Genomic DNA, 24,105 nt, shown 5'->3' on the forward strand with positions numbered 1-24,105 from the left:
TGCGCCATATGCATAAAACATTATGTAGATAAAATAAATAATTAATTGCATAGTTTACTTGTAATTTACAAGACAAATCTTTTGAGCCTAGTTAGTCTATGATTGGACAATATTTATCAAATACAAACAAAAATATTGCAGTGCTTATTTTGCAAAAAATTTGGAACTTAACAAGGCCCTGGTGTGGTTCTACCGGGCTACACCTGCCAGATCACTGTAGCAGCAATGTTCACTATTGTATAGTAAAGAAAGTTTTTTTCTCTCTCATATCCAAAATAAATTTAAAACAATTTTTAATAAAAGAATCCGACAATCCGCGGAGCTGCAATTTGTGACTTCACGGGCTAACGCTACAGTCTTGGAGCTGTGGCAGGTGACAGCTAGCTGCACCAAACCCTTGGAATGTTTTTTTACGCAAAATGTAGTACACTCCAAAGAAAAAAATAGCGGGCTATAGCGCCGCTATAGCGCCGCTATAGCTGCGGAAGAAGCTCGGCGCTAAGCTATTCGTATTTTTTCCGCTATGGCAATTTTCACCGCTATTGGCCGCTATAGCGCCGCTAAATTGCATAGCTTAGCGTTTTAAATAGCGGCGCTATTCCAACAGCCCATAAATGTGAAAGCCTAACATAGGTTCACTCTAGTGTAAGAATCATTTAGTGTCTAGCATTTTACTGCTAGTGTAGTTCCAAACATGGATATTTATTTTGGACTTATTGCAATTCCAATTGGCTGCATAGGTTCACTCAAAAAAAGGAGCAGATTGCTTCATGGCAGAATGAGTGACCTCGTGTATGTAAAATTTAACTCCAGACTGAAGCATAAAAGAGAGAATAAGGCAAAGGATCCCATTGAGAAGCAAGTTGTAGATATTCTAGAAGATGATGACAATGAATTTATCACTGGAGTTGCACTTGCTGCAAATGATGAACAAGAAGAACCGAAAGATCCCCAAGCTGAAGGTGAGAAAGAACATGAACAAGAGGTTGCACCAGGAGAACCAGAACATGGTAATAAAAGGAAGAGAGTTGTCCGCCCTAGGATTAAGAAGAGGGTGAAGAAGATCACTGATATTAATGATGGCAAACAATCTGTGCCTGAGATTGTAGCTGCTTCGTCTTATGATACTGGAAATGATGATGACCATGATGTTAATGTGCATCGTCAGTCTACAACTGCAAGTGATCAATCTTCTCAGTCCAAGTCTGAGAACTCAATCTCAGACTAGATTGCACTTGTGTCCTTGAAATTGCACTACAACCGTGACAATTTAATTAGTATTTTCTACTTATAAGTTATCATTTGCTACTAATTTGGTATTTTGGGCAATTAAACTTTCATGAGCCATGTTGTAATGTCATATTGTAATGTTATCTAGACTTGTGAAACCTTAGAAACATATTTATGTTCATCAAATTTCATATTTGCCATATTTTTGGCATCAATTACTGGTGTTTTTATGATTTTTTTTTATAAAACCGCTATCTGGCATAGCGCCGCTATAGCGCCGCTATAGCTGCGTAGCTTCTGAAAAAAAGTTGCCGCTATTTTCAATAGCCCGCTATTTAAAACTTTGGTACACTCACCTACGATGAAGGACTTGTTTAGGTGCTTATATATTTACATCTTAATCTACATGTATTGAAATGGACTGGAATATAAATTAGTTTAGTTTCCATCCCGATCCATTTCAATCCATGTGGTTTGAGATAAATATATAGACATCCAAATCAAGCCCTAATAGAAGTCTCACTAGATCAATTTTACATAAAGAGCCTGCTTGATTGGGTTCCAAAACTTATTCAACCAAAGCTAAGGCATGGCAACAATTTTTGGCTATTGATTGGTTCATTACCCAAAAAAAAAAAGACATACCAATTTGTATGGCCAAAATCATGACAAAACAATTAGGAACTTCCTCAATCTCATAAGAGGAAAACTGCTCACTACTTTTTTTGTATTCCTACTTTTTTTTTGTACTAACTTTGGCAGGTCATCATTTTGGCAAGCCTAAGTTTTGACTTACCATGTGGGACCCAACCAATCACGCCCAAAATCTCTGTTCTTGAGAAAACCGAGTACACGCGTTACATACATCAGAAGTATGCTAGTGAATTTAATTTCTGCGATCAAACTATTGCAGTTGCAGCACGTGAAAGCATGACAGGAACAGATCACGAATCCCATGCCGTTCTCGCATAATGTTTTGTTAATACAGCTAGCTAAGCACGCTTCCATGATTATTCCATGCCATCATGGTCAACCGATAGGCCATCACCTAAAAAATTCCCGGATTTCAGCACATCTGCGTGCATGTGGCCAATGTGATCATTAATTCATCATATCCATTTTCAGAATGTTGCAATTTGGGGGAAAGCTCTCTGTCTAGTTCCTTCCAGAACAGAGGCACTCTATTTCTTATTCTCACTTCTTACATATAGGTCCATTTACAATCCATTATTTACACCAACACTCTCCCTCAAGATGGGCTAAATATATCTAACATGCCCATCTTGCTACAACTCAACTCAACTTCACTAGGTCCTAAACCTTTTGTAAAATAGTCTGCTAGTTGACTATGCGATTTTACATACTTTAACTTTAGGACTCCACTATCCAGCTTCTCCTTGATGAAGAATCTATCAATTTCCACATGCTTGGTGCGGTCAAACTGAACTGGATTATTTGCAATGTTGATTGCAGCAATGTTATCACAGTGAAGCATCATTGTCTCATTTCTTAATACTCGCAACTCCTTTAGCAAGCCCTTTAACCACAACATCTCACACAAACTCAGTGCCATTGCCCTATACTCAGCCTCCGCAGTAGACCGAGCCACAACTGCTTGCTTCTTGCTTCTCCATGAGACAAGATTGCCTCCCACAAACACACAATATCCAGAGGTGGACCTCCTATCATCTTTGCTGCTCGCCCAATCTGCATCACAGTAGCCCTCCACACCAAGGTGCCCATTCTTCCTGAACCATAGCCCTCTCCCAGTGGTTCCCTTTAGATACCTCAAAATCCTGTAAACAACTTTCATATGTCCTGTTCTTGGATCATGCATATACCTGCTCACCACACTCACTACATAGGAAATGTCAGGTCTTGTATGACACAAGTATATCAGTCTTCCCACCAATCTTTGATACGTTTCTTTGTTCACCGAATCTCCACACTGGGCACTAATTTGATGATTTTTATCAATAGGAGTACTACATGGCCGACAACCAAGCATACCAGTTTCAGCCAACAGATCAAGGACATATTTCCTTTGAGAGAGAATTATCCCCTTAGGCGACCTGGCAATCTCAATCCCAAGGAAATACCTTAGTGGTCCAAGATCCTTTACTTCAAACGCCTTTCCCAGATTCTTCTTCAAACATTTGATTTCCTCCACATCGTCTCCTGTAATTACAATATCATCCACATATACAGCCATAATGGTGATAAATGTTCCTCTATGCTTGTAGAAGACTGTATGGTCACCATTACATTGAGTGTAGCCCATGCCACAGACCGCTCTTCTAAACCTGTCAAACCATGCTCGAGGTGATTGCTTCAGTCCATAGAGTGACTTTTTAAGTCTACACACCTTCCCAACAGTTTGACTATTCGCAAACCCCGGTGGGATTTCCATGTAAACTTCTTCTTGTAAATCACCATGAAGAAATGCATTCTTCACATCCATTTGATGTAGAGGCCATCCAAAGTTCACTGCACAGGAGATTAAGGTTCTAACAGTACTCATCTTTGCCACAGGAGCAAAGGTCTCATCATAATCAATGCCATATGTTTGACTATAGCCTTTTGCGACCAGTCTTGCCTTATATCTGTCCACCTCTCCTTTTGAGTTTTGCTTCACAGTGAAGACCCACTTGCAGCCCACAGCTTTTTTCCCTCTTGGAAGTGGGACCAATTCCCACATCTTGTTTTTCTGAAGAGCATGCATCTCTTCTCTCATAGCTGCATTCCAGTTAGGATCCTGTCCTGCACACCTCCAGTCCTTTGGAATAGGCACTGTTTGTAAAGATGCAACAAATGCTCTATATGCAGGTGAAAGACGAGAATAGGAGAGGAAGTTGGCAATGTCATGATCTGTACTAGGATGTTCAAAACCATAACGAACAGGTGGTTTTCCAAAATTAGATCTAGTATCCCTATGTTGTGCAAGAGGTAGCTCTACATGTTCAGGGTTAGGAGGGACATTACCACTTGATGGAGGGAGGTCCGAGGAGTGACTTGGGACTGGTGTAGCAGGCTGTTGAGGCTGTGGTCCACTGATTTGCTCCCCCTGACTCCGTCTCCTTTGGTACACTATTGGTTCCTTTGCAACTGCTTGTTGCTCCTGACTCCTGAACCGTCTCCTCTGGTACACAATTGGTTCCTTTTGAATCCCAACATTCACCTCTTCACTTACTTCATCGATTATCTCCTCATTCCCATCACCAACCACCTCATCGCCAACTATCTCTTCTCCTTCACAGTCACCATTATTCACATTATCCTGATGAATTGCCTCCTGAGTTTCAGACCTACCCATTGAACATGGGATGGTACCAACAATCACCTCTCTTTGAGCATTAGCTCCTTCATTCTCCCCCTCTCTACGGTCACCGTCAGTGACTGAAGAGAATTCCTCTAAGAGCGGATCAAGATCACATGGCTTTGTGTAGTATGGTTCAGACTCCCTAAACGTCACATCCATACTCACAAATAATTTTCTACCAATAGGGTCCCAACACTTATAACCCTTTTGTGTAGAAGAATAGCCAACAAAAATACACTTCACCGCCTGAGGGTCCAATTTACCAACCAACGGTCTATGGTCCCTGACAAAGCACACACAACCAAACACCTTTGGAGGTACTTTAAACTCTTGTTGTCCCAGCAACAACTCTACAGGTGACTTCAAACCAAGAATCCTAGATGGCATACGATTGATTAAATATGCTGCTGTTAGCACCGCTTCACTCCAGAGATACTTGGGCACATTCATCTGAAACATGATTGACCTTGCGACCTCTAACAAGTGTCGATTCTTCCGCTCAGCTACACCATTTTGTGGTGGGGTATTAGGACAAATAGTTTGATGTATAATCCCATGTTCCGAAAGATACGCCCCAAAATCATTATTCACATACTCCTTTCCATTATCGGTTCGGAGAATCCGAATCCTAGTATTGAATTGGTTTGCAACTAATTTATGAAAATCTTGGAAACACCTGAGGACCTCATGCTTACCCCTAAGCATGTAAATCCATGTCATACGTGTATAGCAGTCAATAAAAGTGACAAACCACTTAAATCCACTCACAGATGTCACTGAGCATGGACCCCAAACATCAGAATGTATTAACATAAAAGGTTCACCACTTCGGAGGCCAATACTAGGATAAGTTGTCCTTGTATGCTTCCCAAGTTCACATGCATCACACACAAGTTTCTTTATGTCTACACCCTTAAAAGCATTGGGATATAATTTATTCAAGCTTCCAAAAGGTACATGTCCTAACCGGCCATGAAGCAAGTAGATCTCCCTCTCCTGTGCTCCAGTATCTGCTGCCAATGCTGACTGTTCTTGGTTGATGAACCACAACCCATTACGCCTGACTCCAGTCCCAATCACTTTCCCGGTCCTCTTCTTCTGAAGGATACAAAAATTTTCATCAAATATAACAATGCATTTGAACTAGTCAATAAGAGAGCCAACAGAGAGTAGATTGACTGGGAAGGAAGGGACATGCAAAACAGAAGATAAATGAAGAGATGGAGTGCACTCTATAGATCCTACACCATGAATGGGTTGAGAGGTACCATCAGCAGTTTGAATAGTCTCAGAATAGGAATGTGGGGTATATGTTTTAAAAGAGCTAGATATGCCTGTGACATGCTTGGAAGCTCCTGAATCAATGACCCATTCTATGTCATGCCTACATGTGGATGCAAGTGCCTGTGCCTGAGTACCTTTGCCCAAGTGGGCATAGTTGGCAAAGTTACCAAAGTGACTGGTGGTGTCAATCACAGAACCAACTGGAGTAGTACTGGACGCTTCAGATGCCTTAAGCTTCTGCCATTGTTCCCACTGCTTGACTTGTTCTCCAGTTAAGGTGAGGGACTGAATCTCAACATTAACTTGAGGACCACTCTCTGTGGCAGAACCCTCAATGGCTGCATTGGCTTGAGGAACACCACGGCCTCTGCCACGTCCTCCTGCACGTCCTCCACCTCGACCACCACGACCTCCTTGGTCGCCACGAGCACCACCACGACCTCCTCGAGTTCCACTCCTACCCCCATAGGTTTTTGGGAGAGGACAATTGTAGCTCATATGTCCCTTCTCTCCACAGTTGTAACACAATCTCTCTGCCATACTGGAGTAGGCTGACTTCACAGGATGGTCACCACTCATCATCCGAAGCCTACTCTCCTCAATAACCATGGCTGATACAGCCTCCTCCATAGTAGGTAAACTATCTTGATGACAGAAAGCAGCCCTCCTACTCTCAAACTCTGGATCCAAGTTCTTTAGAAAATGAGTCACCCTCCTGTCCTCTACCCACTTCTGAACATCACGGGCATCCTGTGGATCTCTCATATTGAGTGGAGCATAGTGATTCAGCTCTCCCCATAAGTACTGCAACTCACTAGCATATTGCTCCACTGATCGTCCTCCCTGTTTCACGGCATCGGCCTTATTCTGAATCTCCATCATCACCATCACATTCCCCAGCTTGGAGTACCTGTTACTCAAGGTTTTCCAAATTTGTGCTGCAGTGTGCATAGCTTCCACCACTTTACTAACCGATGGTGACATGGATGCCAGTAACCATGCCACTATGGTAGAGTTTGTTGTATGCCAAACTCTCCATTCAGAGCTAAGCTTGTTAGCCGGCTCAACACAATCCTCCTTCAAATAATTCTCTACCCCTTTTCCTCCTAATATCACTTGCACTCTTCTAGACCAGCTCAAATAGTTCCTACTTCCCTCCAACTTCACATCATTTGGAATGAGTTCCAATTTAAGTCCACGTACCTCTCTAGGACCAATCAAATTCATCTCTACGAGTCCCTGAATCATCAACTTTATCTCCTCTTTCAACTCAGCCTTAGTAACTAGCGGATCACCTCCACTATTACCCTCACCATCTCCTGGCTTCCCTAACTCTTTTCCTGTATCCATCTTACTCCCCAAATCAGCTTCACCACAAGCAAGTCCAAATCACCTCAATACGTACGAGTGGCAAATGCCTCCACTTTTACTCACAGAGCAGCCCACCAATCTCCTTTTCTTTTTTTTTCTTTTTTTTTCTTTTTTTTTTTGCAACAGCAACTACCTTTTTCTCTCTGGAGACCGCAAGCGCTGCTCCTCACGCCGTGCAGCACGCGCACGCCCGCACGCGCCGCCGGCTCTGCTCCCTGCGCGGATGCGCCCTGCTGGCCGTTGCTGCCGGTGACGACGCGCACGCCCGCACGCGCCACTGGCCCTGGCCCGCACGCGCCGCCGGCTCTGCTCCCTGCACAGCTGCGCCCTGCTGGCTGCTGCTGCCGATGGCCACGCAGCACACGCGTCGCCTACACAGGGAAGCTGCCGCCCTTGTGAGTCGCCGCAGGACGCGCCTCCTGCACGCCCGCGTCACCTCCGCGTGACCGCACCGGCCCGCGCGGCCGCGTCCACCTCAGCACAACGTCGCCGGCCCGCGCCAACCTGCTCCGTCTCCAGCTCGCGACTACACACTCAAACGACCGCACCACCTCCGCTGGTACGCGAAACCCTAACCTCGGCTCTCGATACCATGTTGCAATTTGGGGGAAAGCTCTCTGTCTAGTTCCTTCCAGAACAGAGGCACTCTATTTCTTATTCTCACTTCTTACATATAGGTCCCTTTACAATCCATTATTTACACCAACGCAGAATCACAATGGACAGATTTATTGTATATGTAGTTGAGTGTCACCATCGTTATCTCCTGCTTAGTATATGTTGTGGCTTGTGGGGTATTATTGCAGGCATTTTTCTACAAATTTTTCTACATGAACTATGGTCGATGAGTTTCCAAACTGTGGTTATTAGTAGAAATTATTCCAACTTGACTTGTTTTCAGTTTCAGCCGAAGCCTCTATATAGACTGCAATTCCTTCCTGTGAATTCTGTGCGCAGTCGTCATGTCTTAGCTTGGACAAGTAGATCTACATCACTCATGTAGTCATGTCGCAGCACGTGAAAGCATGAGAGGAACAGATTACACGACAATGGCCTATCTATCCAGCCAGCTAACAGCATTTCAATATCTGTCAGCTGTCGCATTGTGACAAACGTTGCCTTCATTTTTATCCACGTCTATGCAGCTGATTTGTGACATTGTTGAGATCCTTATTGAGTATCATATAGCATGTTACAGGTAACAACCATAGGCATCCAAGGTTCAGAGAGTGTTATTCATCGTTGAGATTTGCCAGTGAGCTCAACAAGCAGCAAACTTCGCAGCCCTTGGAGAATGGTGGGAGCATACCCTGAGTTCAATCCACAAAGAAGGTTCCATGGGGAAAGCCTCGCTTACGCTTTCTTAATTTTATTATCGCAGCAGTGGCTTGCGAAAAACATTGTTAACAAGGTTGACAAATCAGCTATGCTAAATAGCGGTAGCATGCTAAATAGGGAAATTGATGAGTGTTTTTACTGTCTCTGGCTTAGACAAAGGTGCTGCAGGATTTAGTGTGAGTGCGAGGTTGTTGCTACAATCTGCTGAAGAATATTCGTCCTGGGACTTCTCAAATGATTATTTATGATCCAATACAGATGAAAGGTATTTGTATGGAAGTAAACTGGGCGCCTGTGAGGCTATCAAGTCTGATGTCTGCTGTTTCTTCTATCGTTGTTATTTGTGCTAACTGTTGGTCCTAGCCTGAGGCTGAATGCACCTCGGATGGTGCTGATGATGCTGAGGACGATGAATGGATGCACAATCAAAGTGAACTTGACCAGTTGCTTTTAGTATGAAAGTTTGGTGCTTGTCCAGTTGCTTTAAGTTCGAAAGTTTAGTTTGCAAGCCAGAGAAACATTTACGCCTATTAAGAAACCGTTTGGATGTTATAGTATAAAGAAACCGTAGTATCAAGTGGATATTATAGTATAAATAAACCGTAGTATCAAGAAACTGTAGTTCTAAAACCATTGATGTGCAAAAATTGTTGTTTAAAAAATTGAGGTCTAGAGCGGTTAAAAATCCAAAAAGACTACAGATTCAGCAATACCATAGTATTGAAAACCACAAGGTTTCTTGCACCCAAACACTTTGTGACATTCTAAATCAAAGTATTTCATACAACCATGGTATTTTTCTAAAACTCCAAAAAAAAATACTTTGTATCCAAACAGGACCTTGTGGGTTTTGGGTAGCCTGCATGAGCAAGGTGCTTGATTTGCTTTGCTGGACTGGACTTGTGCTCATAGTCCTGGCGAGGGTGCATAACCAAGGGTTCAAACAAAAACAGAAAAGCACGACAGTTTCCAAGAAATAGAATGCTGAGCCAATGCGACAAAGGACCATGCTACTATATCACCAAGGCGAAAAAACGATCAATTCGCAGCACAACACAAATCCAAATACTACCAGCTGGGCAACCCAGAATATTAAAGTTCACACACCACAGCCTTGTTTTGCTGCATCTACCACAATCACATAGCCACTAGTCTCTAAACAAAACAAGGCCAGGCCTACTTCCACCGACATTTTTTCCAGACTCACTTAAACCTCCCATGCTTCGCCTTCGAAGACTCAGTTGTACCTGCGACTCACTTGGCACCATGCTTCGCCTTCGAGTGAGCCTGAAGTGCCATCTCACTGTTGAAAGTCCTGGACAGAACAACCAACAGAGGAAAAGGATCAATACCGTGATTTTTCACCAAATAACCAAATAGGCTCACCAAATAAACTGAGTCGACTTACTTGGTGCAAGATTTGCAAGGGACCGAGCCACCAGATTTTGGAGACTTCTCCTTTGATTTATCATTGTTTGCAGGGGTCTTGCCTTTTGCTGGGTGTGGAGTTGCCACATGGACGGCGCCCTTCTTGCCACCTGCACAAGGAATACATGTCTTCATAGCAACAGTTCGATGGCAGAAAGACCCAACTCTAGCATAGCCAACAGTTCCATGGCAGAAAGGCCTAACTCTGACTACACACCTGTCTTCTGGGCTGACGGTGTGGCAACCTTAGCTTTCTTATCAGAAAGAGGAGTCAGGGAATTTTCAGCAGGTCTCTTCTTGCCTGCCTCTGGCTGAAAAAAAAAAGTACACATTGATATCATCTAATAACAACAGATTAGTGAATTTACAACAGGAGCAGGAGTAAATCCATGAAGCACATACCTTCTTCTTAGGAGTTGGAGTTTCTTCCTCCTCATCGTCACTTGTATCATCCTCATCACTTGAATCCTAAAACAGGAAAATCAAAAGCTTATCAATATGGAACAACCCTAACATGCAGACAAACCATTTCTCCATCCTTCCACTCACATCGTCATCGCCTTCTTCAGGAGATAATCCCTCACCCTCATCAGAATCATCGGTATCATCAGAATCAGAATCATCAGTCTCATCCTCATCAGAATCATCATCATCCTTGCTTTTCTTAGAAACAAGACTTGATTTTGAAGCTGCGGCAACTGCCTTCTCTTGACTTTTCTGCTCCTTCCCATCAGCTTTGCCTAGAGACAAGCAGATGTGTTCATAATCCAAACAACCCCCAATACCACCACCAGGGAAAAAAACACCACCAGGGAAAAAAACACCAACACCAGCAGAAAAAAAGAAACAGAGAAGATATATATACCATTTTCCTTGATTACAGGAACGTCCAGCTCCTCCTCATCTTCAGAATCAAGATCCATTGTGGAGGAAGGCGAAAAGAAGGTCAAGGAAGCAAATACTCCACAAAAAAATGTTTTGATCACTCCTACTGAAGATAAAAATAGAACTAATTCAATGCTAAAAATAATTCAACACCAAAAAGGATATTCGTCTTCCTCCATTGGCTGCTCAACCTTGTAACCAGAGAAGAACACACTGGTAGTTTTTGATGTGTGCGACAGCTCAAACTCTTTATCGAAAACCAAATCGAATTGTACTTGCGGAAACTTGTCAATAGAGAGGGTTCCAATGGCAAGCTTCTGATCGTCGACTTTGACGTACATCAAGGCATTGTCACTTTTCTTTGATTCCCCGAGAGCAGCCTGCCAGATTAAATCCAAGTAAGTACACAAAGCAAACCCCAGAGGAAAGAGAAAAGAGGAAAGTAAGAAATGTACACATAGCACAAATCCAACAGAGGAAAGTAAGTCTACACATAGTGCAAATCCAACGAGGAAAGTGTACACATAGACATAGCAACAAATCTACCTGCGAAAGGTGCAGGATAAAGCCATGTCCAGGCTCACACTTAACAGTGGATCCAGGCTTGACCTCAAGACCTGTAAAACAAGCACTCGGTTACATTAAGAATACAAATCTGATGCTGTTTTACAATGGTAGCAAAAGAACAAACATCCCGCAATGGGCAAAACAACAAATTCAGGGGCATCACGTCCTATATCAAGACCAACACATTCATGTATAATTTCAACCATTTAATCTACTTTTTCCTGTCATACTGGGCATAAAAGACAATGTTATATTCATTTAATCTACTTTATCCTGTCATACTGGGCATAAAGACAATGCTACATTGCTACTGGTGGTGAACAAAAGAATCACGGAGCAATCTGAGGTAAGCTACATTAAGAATGATAAAGAATGATCTGACGCTGTTTAACAAAGGTAGCAAAAGAACAAACATCCAAATTAAATGGCGTTATGTACTATAATAAGACCCTAAACAAACAATCCAACTTTTCCCATTCAGTCTACTTTTTCTTGCTACCAATAGTAGAACAAAAGAATCACATCACATAATAATCACACATTAATAAATATAACAAGATATAAACTAGAAAAGGAAAGAAAGCAGCAGCACCCCATAATGCCAGTAGTAAGTAGTAACGAATCAAATACTTTTTGTGTGTGTGAGAGAGAAAGAGCAACAGATCAATTAGTACCCATGATTCCCAGGGACCTAAAACAGAGCCCTAAAACTAGACTGCTAAGGCCTGATGGGGTTTTTGGGCAGGTTCGGTGATGGAATGTGTGGGGATGGGTGAAAATGGGTTCAACTAAATTGTGTGTTGAGGCGGATTTTTGGGTTTATAAACAAGACGGGTTGGAACGGTTTGATACGGGTCAACAAAGAAAGAATCGCCCGGCGCAGGCCTGCCATCGGCTTCCGCCCTACCGACAACTGCACTACCACCATCGCGAAGTCGCTCGCATGCCTGCTACCCACAGCGCTCGGCTTCATCTGTGGCATCTCGTAGGTGTTCTTCTTTGACGTCGGAGGTCTCGGATTCCTCGCGAGTCAGCGACCCACGCGAACATCCACAAATCAAATAAATGTATCGCAAAACAAAACAAAACAAACAAAGCACAAGTATCGCAGCGAATTGAGTTTGCGAGAAACAAAGCCTGAATTGAGTTTGCGAGAGAGAGAAAGGAGGTCACCCCAGAACTCCATCGGCGGCGGCGCTGAGGCGGCGACGGGGAATGGGAACTAGGGTTTAAGCCGCCGGTAAGGGAAGGACAGTGCTGGAAAGAGACGGAGGGGAATGGCTGTGGAGTCGGCCAGTCTTTTAAAAGGCGGAGACCACAGCTTTGCCGTCCGATCTAGACTCCACACCATCCTGGCCGCCCTTTTTTTAAAAAAAAATCTATAAGACAGAGATTTAGGGATGGTAGTCTAAATGGGCCAGAACCCCACTCACACAACATTGGGCTTGTGGCAATTTGGTATTGGGCTATTGGCATCTCTGATGACCCGTGTAATGACCGTGCGGGACAGAAGAAATCCAGCTCTCACGACTCACGAACAATAGAGACGAGCAGGGAACGGGGAATTGGAGCAGCGAACAAAAAAAAAGATCTACCAGGAATGATTAATTTTAGCAGAATTTAAATCCTTCATACGTACATCATTTGCAATGGCATCTACGAGGAATGATTAACATAGCACCATTTGCAATGGCGCACAAGATTCAGGTAAAGATCGAGCAGTACACTACACGAAGTTGTTCGCTTCACCGGAGATTCATCGCCCGCAAGAAATCCTCCATCGCCTTCCTCGACGACCCGCCTCCCTCGTTCCAGGACCCCTCCACCGCCTTCTTGATCTCCCTCACCCGCCGCCGCATCTCCGCGGCCTTCGCCGTCTGACCCATCACCGTCTCCACAACGTCGGCGACCGCAGCACTGTTCACCACAGTGTCCTCCATGTTCCCCCTCGCCACTTCCACGCACACGCCCCATTCCTCTGTAAGCATCTTGGCATTGTAGAACTGCTCGCCGGCGAGCGGCCAGCCGATGATCGGCACGCCGTGCGTCACGCTCTCCAGCACCGAGTTCCACCCGCAGTGGCTCAGGAACGCGCCCGTCGACGCGTGCGCCAGGATCCTCACCTGCGGTGCCCACCCTCGTGCCAGCAGTCCTCTGTTGGTCGTGCGCGCCCTCTCCTCGAACCCGTCCGGCAGCCACTGGTCGGCCCGGAACTCGCCCTTGATGTTGTGTCCGTCCGGCGGCCTGACAACCCAGACGAACGGCCGGCCGGTTGACTCTAACGCCAGTGCCAGCTCCGCCATGTGCTCTGCTAGTATTGAGTTCTGAGAGCCGAATGAGATGTACAGCACCGACGACGGCGGGTGGCAGTCCAGGAAGCTCACGACGGCGGCATCGGCCTCCGGCGAGACTGGAAGGTTGGTGGCGCGCACGAGAGGGCCGATGGGCCAGACCGGGATCTTGAGGGTGCGCCGCAGCATGTCGAGACCGGTGGGCTCGAACTCCTCCACGGTGTTGACGAGCACGGCACCCGTCTCGTAGCCCAGAGGGATCTGCCGGCCGTAGAATCCGGCGGCGCGGATGGCGACGGCGGGCGGGGCGGACGCGATCTTGGAGAGCTGCGAGCGGTGGATCACGACCTCGGGGTACTCGGGCAGGTGGACGCGGCCCGTGGCCGGATCAGGGCGGACGGGCAGGTGGCTCCAGAGCGAGTGCACGACGGCGCTGCCGTACGCGCCGCAGGAGGCGAAGAAGGCGTGCGCGCAGCCGCGGCGCCGGGCCGCGGTCACCGTCCACGCCGTGAACGGGTCGGAAACGACGCAGACGTCGTGGCCACCGGCGACGGCGGCGGAGAGGTAGTCGTCGAACGCGGCCTCGAGCGACTCGAACGCCACGAGGAGGCCCGCGATGGCGCCGGGCTGTACGGCGTCGGAGGACTCGCAGTCCGGTGGCAAGCCGTGGTCCGCCGGGGTGAAGGGCAGCGCGTGGAAGACGAGGAACGACGAGTTGGACCGTGCGGTAGTCCGGAGCGCGGCAACGTTGCGCGGGGTGGAGACGAGCGTGATGGCGGCGTCGGGGAGAATGCCGTGTAGGAGGTCGGCGAGGGACATGAACGCGGAGAGGTGGCCCTGACCGGGGAACGGGAACAGCACGACGTGCTTGGCGGCCATATTGGGGAGCAGCTAGCTTGGCTCATCAGCGTGGTGGGCTGTAGCTTTTTGAGTAGTAGTAGTAGGACATGGTCGTCCATCAATGATCACGATACATGTTTGTTAGTTCACCATAAAATAAAAAACTTTTCAAGATTCTCCGTCACATCAAATCTTACGGCACATGCATGAAACATTAAATATAAATAAAAATAAAAACTAATTATACAGTTTGCCTATAAATTGCGAGACGAATCTTTTAAGCCTAGTTACTCTATGATTGAATAATATTTGTCAAATAAAAACGAAAGTGCTACAATGTCGTTTTTTCAAAAAAAATTGGAACTAAACAAGGCTTAAAAAACCAATGATCAGTTCCTTGTGCGACCTTCAACTGTTTCGCCTTCTGCTTTGTCTGCACAACTCCAACTGTTTTAAAATATCTATACGAAGTTTAAGACAACTAATTAATTTATTTACAGGTGGAGGGAGTAGCATACCATACCTAGCCACCGCATAAAGAAAACGTAGTATGTTTACCCATTTGGGCCATTGCCTTAGGCCTTGTTTAGTTCCGAAAAAATTTCGGATTTCGCTACTGTAGCATTTTCGTTTTTATTTGACAAATATTGTCCAATTATGAACTAACTAAGATTAAAAGATTCGCCTCGCGATTTACAGCCAAACTGTGTAATTAATTTTTGTTTTCGTCTATATTTAATGCTTCATGCATATGCCGCAAGATTCGATATGACGAGGAATCTTGAAAACTTTTTGGATTTCGGGTAAACTAAACAAGGCCTTACATGGACAAGAGCAGTAAAACTGAGACACGGATGGTGCGGCAAAAATCATTGCAACGTTGTCTCAAATTGGGTTGGGTCCACGCTAAGTATGCCTGAGCAATCAGAGTTCTGATCATGTGCTTTTATGGCATGAAACACAGGCAGAATGTACGGGAAAATCTCAGCCTCAGACATTTGCAGTACAAAAGAAGTATTCTAGCTTATTTTGTTGTCAGTCAGGCCTCTTGATTTCAAAGGAGAAGACAAGTGAGGATGACGAAAACAGCCGTAAATCATAGGTGTCCAAGCCTCGTAGTGAACAGACTAATCAGATGGTGTATCCACATCCGGTGCAGCCCCAGTGCTTTGCTGACCTTCCAAAGCAGCGAGTCTCTTTTCAAGGGCCTTGTAGCGAGTGTCTATAGAATCTTGGACACCTTTCACCTGAGGATATGCATTATAAAAGTCAGATGCTTTGCCTTCAACACAGAGAGAATCATGCAGTGCGGAGAGCAATTTAACATAAGCTGAAAGTTTTTACTGTGAGAACGGATACAATATTGATATAGAAAACTTAATATCACAGCTAAGACAAGAATTGGTGAGTTTGATAGATGTGTAATGTGAAAAAGTTAACAATAGCTCCCACCCTCCCTCCCTTCCAATCTGGTGAGTTTGATAGACTTGTGTAATGAGAAAAGATTAACAATAGCTCCCTCCCCCTCCCTCCCTCCCTCCCTCCCTCCCTCTGCAACTGGACTCCCTCCCTCTCTCCCTCTATTTTTTAGTTTACAAAATAAAGATTTTTATAGAATACTATTTTTTATAGATATAGAAAAAAATATAGATATAGAATTAAAATATTATTCTATAAAAAATGGATGGAATTGAAAATAAGAAAATTGCAAAAAAGGGGAACTCATTAAAATAAAATATTTAATTTTTCTTTTCCCCTCTTTGCAACTGGAGCAGGATTCTGAACTACATATGTACAAACCTATCTTACAGCTCAAGCAAGAATTGTCATCTTGAGAGATTCATGCAACGCCAAAACATAACTGACAAAGAGAAAATGACTGTGCAAAACTATAGCTATACATCATTCATCTATTTGCACAAAATTGAACAATTTCCCAGGTCTTCTGTACACAAATTTAGTAAATTTATGAGCTATTACAATTTTTTGTCGATTCTTACTGAATGCATCTGGTTTTGAGCCTCAAAAACAGAAAGTCCAAAAAAAGCTCCCGGGTTTTCTCTACGTGACTCCAATAATTTCTAGTTATCGCAAAGCCACAAATCACAAATGCTTGCTGAATGTATCTGGTTTTGAGCCACATAAACAAAAAGTCGACAAAAAAATTACCAGGTTTTTCTCTACATAACTCCACTCATTTCTGAGTTACCACATTGCCATGAATGCTTACTGAATATATCAGGATTTCAGCATTAGAAAAAGGGTAAGATGGATGAAACTGAGCACCATAACTGTGTTGCTCTGATGAATACCAATGCCTGAGTCTATGCCTAATCCCCTATGCTCAAGTTACATGTAGAAAACCTGTTTTAATTCAACTATAATCCAATAAGACTATTGAGTTTTAAAATTGAATAATATCTTAAAATCAGAATAACTTGTGTGACCATCAATGTGTCTACAAGGGACTGCAAACACACTGCTTCCAAACATACTTAGTCATTTCTATTTTGCAGAATCTCAAGTTGCAGCAAACCACTGGTAAAAAGCCCGAGCCACATACATATACTACTTGGAAATTTGATCAGGAATAGTTTGTTGGCTCTGTTTGTAAGCTATTTAGAAGCCAATTGCAGAGTTAGCAATATGAGAAATGTATGCCAGATTCCCGGAATGGTACATAAGAAGACACGCTTAACAGAAAATGATTGAGCAACTGAGTAGGGAACTGATAAGAAAAAAACTTCAATTTGGCATGCCACATCATATAATGTAGTGTTGGAACTGCAATCATAGTGTTCAATTCGGTAGATATTGTACAGAACAAAAATCAAACAAATAAATATAAGCATCTATTGAATTGAAACTGAAAGGTTTCCATGGAAACCTCGTAAATCCCCAAATAGCCAGAAAACAATACAGCTCAGGCCCTACATGCAAGCATCCAACATCTAAACAAAACATTTATGTCAATCCCCTTCCCAATGATATTTTAAGCACATGATCTAGATAGAAATGCTACCCCAACCTTGCATCAATCTATCAACACTAGCATTCTTAGTAAAACCAAACCATAGGACCGTCATCGGATCATCAAACAAGACAAGCGTGGCATGATGGCCTGCGCTAAAGCTCGAGGGCACGCCGTCTCGTGAGGGTTTACCCCGGATCCCCCATCCCGCACGCAACATGCCGATGCTCTTCAGAAATTACTGCTGGAGAACCATCATCACCGAGGCACCAATAGCGATACGCGCGCAATAATCTAAGATCTGAGACGAAACGATGAGAAAGAGGGGCGGAGTGCGTACCTTGAGGGCCATGGAGTCGCTGGCGAGCTTGTAGTCCTTGTAGAGGAAGTAGCCCCCGCTCGCGGCGGCGGCCGCCGCGCCGGCGAAGAAGGAGGCCAGCCTGACCCGCAGCATGAACCCCATACTGCTCCGGCCCTAGCAACCTTCCCCGGTGGCTTGCTCGTTCGGCTCCCTTCCTTCCGCCGCTGGGGGGGATGCGAATGCGAAGGCTTTGGTGTGCTTGTGCCTGCTGCAGGAGGTGGACCCGCCTCGACCTAGAAGCCAGGGAGGGGCCCTGCTGCTGGGTCCCTTATGTCAGTGTAGTGTGTTCATTCAACCGTTGAGATCAGCGTGTCGTAAGGGGCAAAAACCAATTGTGTTCGGCCAAAAATTCAGGCGGACCATTTTGTAACTTGTAAGAAAAAGAGAGAGTTCTATTTTGTCTGAATTCAATTTAGGTCATCAAATTCCAAACTGAAATGTGTTTGCCTAAAATCCAAATAAACTTCTAGTTTTCAAATGTGGTCTTGCTTATATGTGTCTTTATTTAAAATAGTATACACATGATTAATTATCTATAAATTTATAAATAAATATTTTAAAACATGGAAGTAGTAATCTAAATATATAGTTTATCTATTGGGGCTCTAAAGTTATTTGGCTCTTATTTATTTTATTTTTAGTGTGTTAGTGCTCACAATCGCAATCGATGGTGTTATTACTTTGTGCTATATGAGACTAAGAGATCTCAAGGTGACACAATAGGCACAAATGTCATGCTCTACTATATATAAAGCTTATCCATCTGAAAAAATGCTACTACATGTTGCGCATGTACCTATAATTTCTGACACGATAGACACTATAGTTGCAAACTGTAGCCTGCAACAACAACTTTTTTGTGTAGCCGAACAGGCTTATAGATCTTTATTTAGGTATTTTGTATGGCTAATGCTTTTACTGATCACTTGACTATGTAATAGATTTCAGATAAGACAACAGCTCAAATATCATGCAATTCAAACAATCAACATTTAGCAAAGCACAAAAAAAGTTCCATGATTACTAACAAGAAAACACTAGCAGAAGAAAATAGGATACACATGACTCTAAGTAAAGCAACAAAATATAGATTGTGTTAGAGAATCATTTGTTGTTGGTTTCATAGTTTTCAATTAAAATGGATTAGTTATAAGATTTTAGAGATTTAATCATATTTTTTGGACCGTTTGGCTGACTTTAAGCGAAGTGGTTGGTGCTGTTTGGTTTCTAGCGAAGGTATACTATAGTTGAATGGGTCACAACAGGTAGCCTAGCTGCCGCAGCACAATTAACATACCAATATATATATATATATGAGAGAGAATTACCTTGGAAATCAGCTGAGAGCTAAAATTGTCCAATTTTAATAGTTTGATCGCAAAGATGCATGGTTTTAGAGTTTGATGACTCAACCTGAACTTGGGATGACAAAAAAAACTTTTGCTATTTAAAACAATTGTAAAAGCCTTTTTTTTTACCCTGACTTGAAACATATTATTGTCGTTCTGCAATTGAAGTGTCAACGAACACAAATTTCATGCAATTTGGCAAAAGAAAATATTAAGTTTTGTTTCAATCTTTTTATAGAACAAAAAGGTATCAAAAGTGTTTTTTTACAAGAATATCAAAAGTGCTTAAGTGTCGAACTCTAAGAAATGGACTTCACATGGCAAATAAAAAAACATATACTGTTAATAGCAACACAGGTTTTGCTCTAATTTAAATTTTATCAGTGTCGATGCCTTCATAAAAAAAATACATGAACGTGACCAACATGTATAGTGTCAAAATAGTTTTATTAAATCTATAATAAAATATGGAGTATATATTTCGACAGTGTGGTTAGTACTGGAGACTCTACGTTAAATCCACGCAAGTACGTGACCAACGGTCGCGGACTCCTGGCACGCCTAAAAACCGGAAATATATATCATCTGCGTCGTGGGCTCTTCGACGAGAGGGGATGAGATAACTGCGCGACGGCCGTCCGCTCACAAGTTCGCTACCCCGCTCGCCATGCCGCCGCACTCCCTCGTCTCCCTCCTCCCCGCCGCGTCCATCTCACCGCGAAGACGCCAAGCAAAGCACCACAAGGCCCCCACAGCGAGCCACTTCCTCTTCTCGCGGAGAGTTGTATCCCAGCCGCCGCTCCACGCCTCGCCCTCCCCCACCTCCGCCGGCGGGAGCGGGAGCGGGAGCGACGAGCTCCACCTCCTCGAGAAGCCGTCACCCACCGTCGCAGAGGATAACGAGGCCGAGGAGGAGCCCGAGCCTGCTCCGTTGCTATCAACAGAAGAAGCCCTCGCGCCTTTCCTTAAGTTCTTCCAGGTGAAGAGCACCGACCCCGACGCGGGCGCGGGCATCGCGGGAGAGGCACGCGCGGATGGCGAGGTGCCGGAGGAGGCGTCGAGGAGAGATGCAATGTCCACCGCTGGCGGGCGTGGGGTTAGTTACTACGACCCCAAGCCCGGGGACTTCGTCGCCGGCGTCGTGGTCCGGAGCGACGGGAGGACGCTCGACGTCGACATCGGCTCCGGTGGCGAACTTGCGCTGATGCTGGCCAAGGAGTCGGCGCCGGTGCCCGGGGAGGAGTTCGGGTTCCTGGCGTGCGACGTCGCGTCCGAGCGTGCGACGGAGTTCGCGGCGGAAGGGCGGGTAGGCGTCGTGATCAGGCAGGTCAGCGCAGGAGAGGGCGACGAGGAGGCGACGGTTGGGAGGAATGGGAAGGCGAAAGGTGCGCGGGTGCTGCGCGCCGGTACGATCGTGTTCGCTGAGGTCCTCGGTCGAACACTTGGCGGGCGGCCGCTGCTGTCCGCGCGCAGGCTGTTCCGGCGCGTCGCGTGGCACAGAGCGAGGCAGGTCCTCTATGCCACTCCTTTCTTTTGTTGTTGGAAATCCTTGGAACGATCTCTTATTAATAATTTGATGCACTGCCCAAGTAGAGCTGGACTATTAGAAACTACTAGTTCAAACCAACTGCTATATTCAAGGAGTGAGTAGAGCTAGATTATTAGAAACTACTACTACCAGTTGACCATCTTGTTTTTATCAGATAGTATTATAACTCCAATGCACTAATTTCCTGTTCTCAAAGGCTTAAAGCTCAAGGTGTTAAAGCATAGTGGGTTGTTGATATATCTTAGACAAATTTGTATATCAGGTTCCGAGGATGGTATTGATCAAATATATGGGGTGTTGAAGTGTGTAGAAAAAGTAATAACTGTCTGCTAAATGTTTTGTATGCAAACAGTTTTGCTTTCACTATGGCTTGCTTTGATGACAATAATAGGCATAATTGTTATTAACTCTGCATTTCTACTGCTCTATGAGAAAGTTTGATCTCATAGATCAATGACTGCCTTGTGTATGTTAATTCTTTTCACATATATATTTGATTGTTTCTGTACACACTAATGTTCAGATAAAACAGCTAAATGTACCCATCAAGGTCAAAATTTATGAGTGGAATGCTAGTGGCTTGCTGTCTAGAATTGAGGTACGAGTATATGCCCTACAATACTTGGTTCAGTTTTGTAATTGTATGGCTAAAGCGCATTTCCCTTCTCAGGGCCTTCGGGCATTCCTTCCCAAGCCTGAGATGATGACTAGACCAAGAAATTTCACTGACCTAAAGAATAAAGTAAGTTATGCATGATGTGCATTCTATAAAGTAAAGCTTGTATGGCTTGATGCTGTTCCATACTTGGTATATCAAGATTGGTTGTTTCAAAGTCGCCTTCTGAACTTGCAAGTATAGTAATGTGATTCGAGAACTGAAACTTTTTTTTCACACACAGGTTGGTCAAGAAATGCGCGTATGTATTACAAGGATTGATCAAGGGAATAACGAATTGATAATTAGTGAAAAAGAAGCATGGGTGAGTTAGCTACATTGGTCTCTGCTGCCTGTTATTTGAATCCTACACCGCATAACTTTATGCTTTTCTTGCACCATATCTGTTTGAAGTACATATTTGTTTAAACAACTTATCTGGTTACATCTGAGCACAAAAAACTCTTCAGCTTAACAGCTGTTTACGAAGTACTCTCTAATTCCAAAGCATCTGTATAGCTTTTGCAATACGTTTTTCAAACTTTAACTTGTATGAGTGATGGGTTTTCCTTGAAAAAAATCTTGTTTAGGCGGTGGCATACCTTAGAGAAGGAACTCTCTTGCAAGGTACAGTACGCAAGTTGTTTCCATATGGTGCACAAATTAGGATTGGTGAGACTAACAGAGGGTAACATCTCAAGACCCTAGCCTGTGTTTTACAGATGCCATTTTTCTTCTTGTTTGGCTCAACCTGAATGTACTTTCAGAACTGTTGCACCGATGCACCCCATTCCTTACACTTCCAATATTTATCACCAGTGATGCTAAAATTTCCTTTTTGGTCATATTCTGCTATAGGATGGTCTAGGTCAATCTATGCACATGTCCAAATTATTCTTACTTGTGCATGTTTTTGTATGGTTTACTCCTTTAGATATACAAAACTATTTACAAGTAAGAATAATTTGGATAGTGCAAGTAGCATTTTGGACTGGCTTATTTGAACAAAGGCATGAAAGTTGACATGAGATTTACCAATCAATCTTGAAATTAATGCCTTTCATTACAAAATGTCAAGATACACCAAGTTAACAAGGATCTCTGCTTTGTGAATCACCTGGCTTAGGTTCAGAGGGCAATTGCACTCTGCTTTGCCAAGAGTTGATACAGGCGTCATCTTTCCATGCATCAATGCTGTTAATAAGTGAAACTTGCTAATTTGAGTTAGTTGTGATCTCCTGAACGTGTCTATCTGTTTGACACCTTAAAACTGCCAATTCTTTTGATAAACTTCTTCCAGTACCTGGATCATGAGCTATTTTGCTGCTTTTTGTTGTGTTCTACAAATGAAACGTTTTGTATCTGAATTTTACGAGCATGTAATGCTTTGCAGTGGTTTACTGCATATCTCGAACATGACAAATGGTGAGCTGAGATCTGTGGCTGATGTGCTGAAAGTCGGCGACACGGTGAAAGCTCTTGTCATAAAATCAACTCCAGACAGAATTGCCCTCAGGTATAGCATAGCAAACTTGCAGTAAGTGTAGCTCGTAGGAACTACTGCTATAGCCCATAAGATTTGTACTGGAAAAGGTCATCTTCTCTTCGATGATTTTGTGGTGCCCTTGATAACATCTATTTGGCTTTGTGCAGCACAAAGGAACTCGAGAGCGAACCAGGATTGCTTCTCACTAACAAAGAGGTGATAAAACTTCGGGTCTCCAAAACTGACCATTTTATCTTGCGCTGAAAAAAACATACACACCATTTTCAGTTGTATATACTTGTATATGCTCATTTCGGTGCTCAGGATCTCTTGCTTTTTTTTCATTGTTTCTGCCTATACAGAAGGTGTTTTCTGAGGCTGAAGAGATGGCCCAAAGATACCGGGAGCAAATTGCAAAGCCACCTAGATCCATCGCCGCGGAGGACTCCTGCGACGATGCTGTCCCCTTCGACGACGAAGCCCTGTCCTATGCTAACTGGAAGTGGCTGAAATTCAGCAAGTCTGGCGACGTACCAAACCCCAAATCTGGCGCCGAATCGTGATCGTCGTACATGAACTCTATAGAAATTTTGGTCAATTCAATATTCGTTTCCTATTCGTTTTCCATGCTTACGATTGTGTACCGCCTGCGCCCGGGAGGTCTGCGAGGCTACTTGGGGCCCAGTTCTCATTTCGGTCCAGACACGCGGCTGTTCCGAGCTAATTAGGCCCACCGACCTGCTGTTTGCAGCAATGCTCTACAATAACCCACACTGTTTTTTTAAGAAAAAGAAAAGAAAAGAAAATGAGGTAACCCACAGTTTTTTTTTTTGGCATGTTTTCCGCCCTTCGGCCACACTGTTTTCACGGGATCCTTTGACCACAATCGTGTGACAAATCGTGTGATGTTTGTCACTACTGATCGGTGACCAACTGCCGCGGACCTTGGAGTGCACTGTGTGTCCAGGAGATGAGGACGAACGCGGCCGGATCCGAATGCACCGTGTCCAAGCGTCCGACGCGCACTGTTCACCATCGAATGCTACTAGCGCGGTAGCGTTTTGAGTCCTAGATTGTCACCCACCACCAGCACAGCAGCATTCATCAGATGACTTCTGAACGGTCTCGTCATATGTACGTTTTCAGGTTGAAACGAACGTGCCATGTATTGCTAAATGCTA

General features: G+C 44.1%; 4 protein-coding genes and 1 long non-coding RNA gene across 8 annotated transcripts; 2 read left to right on the forward strand and 3 right to left on the reverse strand.

Annotated features, from left to right (window-relative positions):
- LOC110430228 lies at positions 6,744-8,680 on the forward strand. Of its 2 annotated transcripts, none has more exons than XR_002447553.1 (2): positions 6,744-7,763; positions 8,393-8,680. It is a non-coding gene; the product is annotated as an uncharacterized LOC110430228 (long non-coding RNA). The 2 variants fall into 2 exon arrangements; XR_002447554.1 differs by having other exon boundaries at positions 6,748-7,763; positions 8,403-8,680.
- Positions 9,528-12,736, reverse strand: LOC8068982 (histone deacetylase HDT2). The gene is made up of 9 exons (XM_002441396.2): positions 12,596-12,736; positions 11,402-11,472; positions 11,021-11,235; positions 10,836-10,894; positions 10,520-10,710; positions 10,373-10,438; positions 10,188-10,281; positions 9,951-10,080; positions 9,528-9,857 (listed from the first exon to the last, which is right to left on the reverse strand). Exons 1-9 carry the CDS (start codon positions 12,606-12,608, stop codon positions 9,797-9,799), a joined length of 900 nt encoding a protein of 299 aa, XP_002441441.1. The 5' UTR covers positions 12,609-12,736; the 3' UTR covers positions 9,528-9,796.
- Positions 13,003-14,657, reverse strand: LOC8068983 (UDP-glycosyltransferase 92A1). Its single transcript, XM_002441397.2, has one exon. It carries the CDS (start codon positions 14,590-14,592, stop codon positions 13,168-13,170), a length of 1,425 nt encoding a protein of 474 aa, XP_002441442.1. The 5' UTR covers positions 14,593-14,657; the 3' UTR covers positions 13,003-13,167.
- On the reverse strand, positions 15,409-18,102 carry LOC8068984. Its single transcript, XM_002441398.2, has 2 exons — positions 17,865-18,102; positions 15,409-15,800 (listed from the first exon to the last, which is right to left on the reverse strand). The coding sequence occupies exons 1-2, from the start codon at positions 17,985-17,987 to the stop codon at positions 15,681-15,683; spliced, it is 243 nt and encodes an 80-aa protein (XP_002441443.1). The 5' UTR covers positions 17,988-18,102; the 3' UTR covers positions 15,409-15,680.
- Positions 19,817-23,738, forward strand: LOC8068985 (30S ribosomal protein S1 homolog A). 3 transcript variants are annotated; one of them, XM_021446894.1, is made up of 9 exons: positions 19,817-20,000; positions 20,034-20,744; positions 21,307-21,381; positions 21,454-21,525; positions 21,683-21,763; positions 22,029-22,126; positions 22,832-22,954; positions 23,092-23,140; positions 23,287-23,738. In XM_021446894.1, exons 1-9 carry the CDS (start codon positions 19,902-19,904, stop codon positions 23,485-23,487), a joined length of 1,509 nt encoding a protein of 502 aa, XP_021302569.1. In that variant the 5' UTR covers positions 19,817-19,901; the 3' UTR covers positions 23,488-23,738. The 3 variants fall into 3 exon arrangements, with proteins under 3 accessions (XP_021302569.1, XP_021302567.1, XP_021302568.1); XM_021446892.1 differs by having other exon boundaries at positions 19,817-20,744; XM_021446893.1 differs by having other exon boundaries at positions 19,817-20,744; positions 21,316-21,381.

This window comes from Sorghum bicolor, chromosome 9, assembly GCF_000003195.3.
Source record: "Sorghum bicolor cultivar BTx623 chromosome 9, Sorghum_bicolor_NCBIv3, whole genome shotgun sequence".
Lineage (NCBI taxonomy): Eukaryota > Viridiplantae > Streptophyta > Magnoliopsida > Poales > Poaceae > Sorghum > Sorghum bicolor.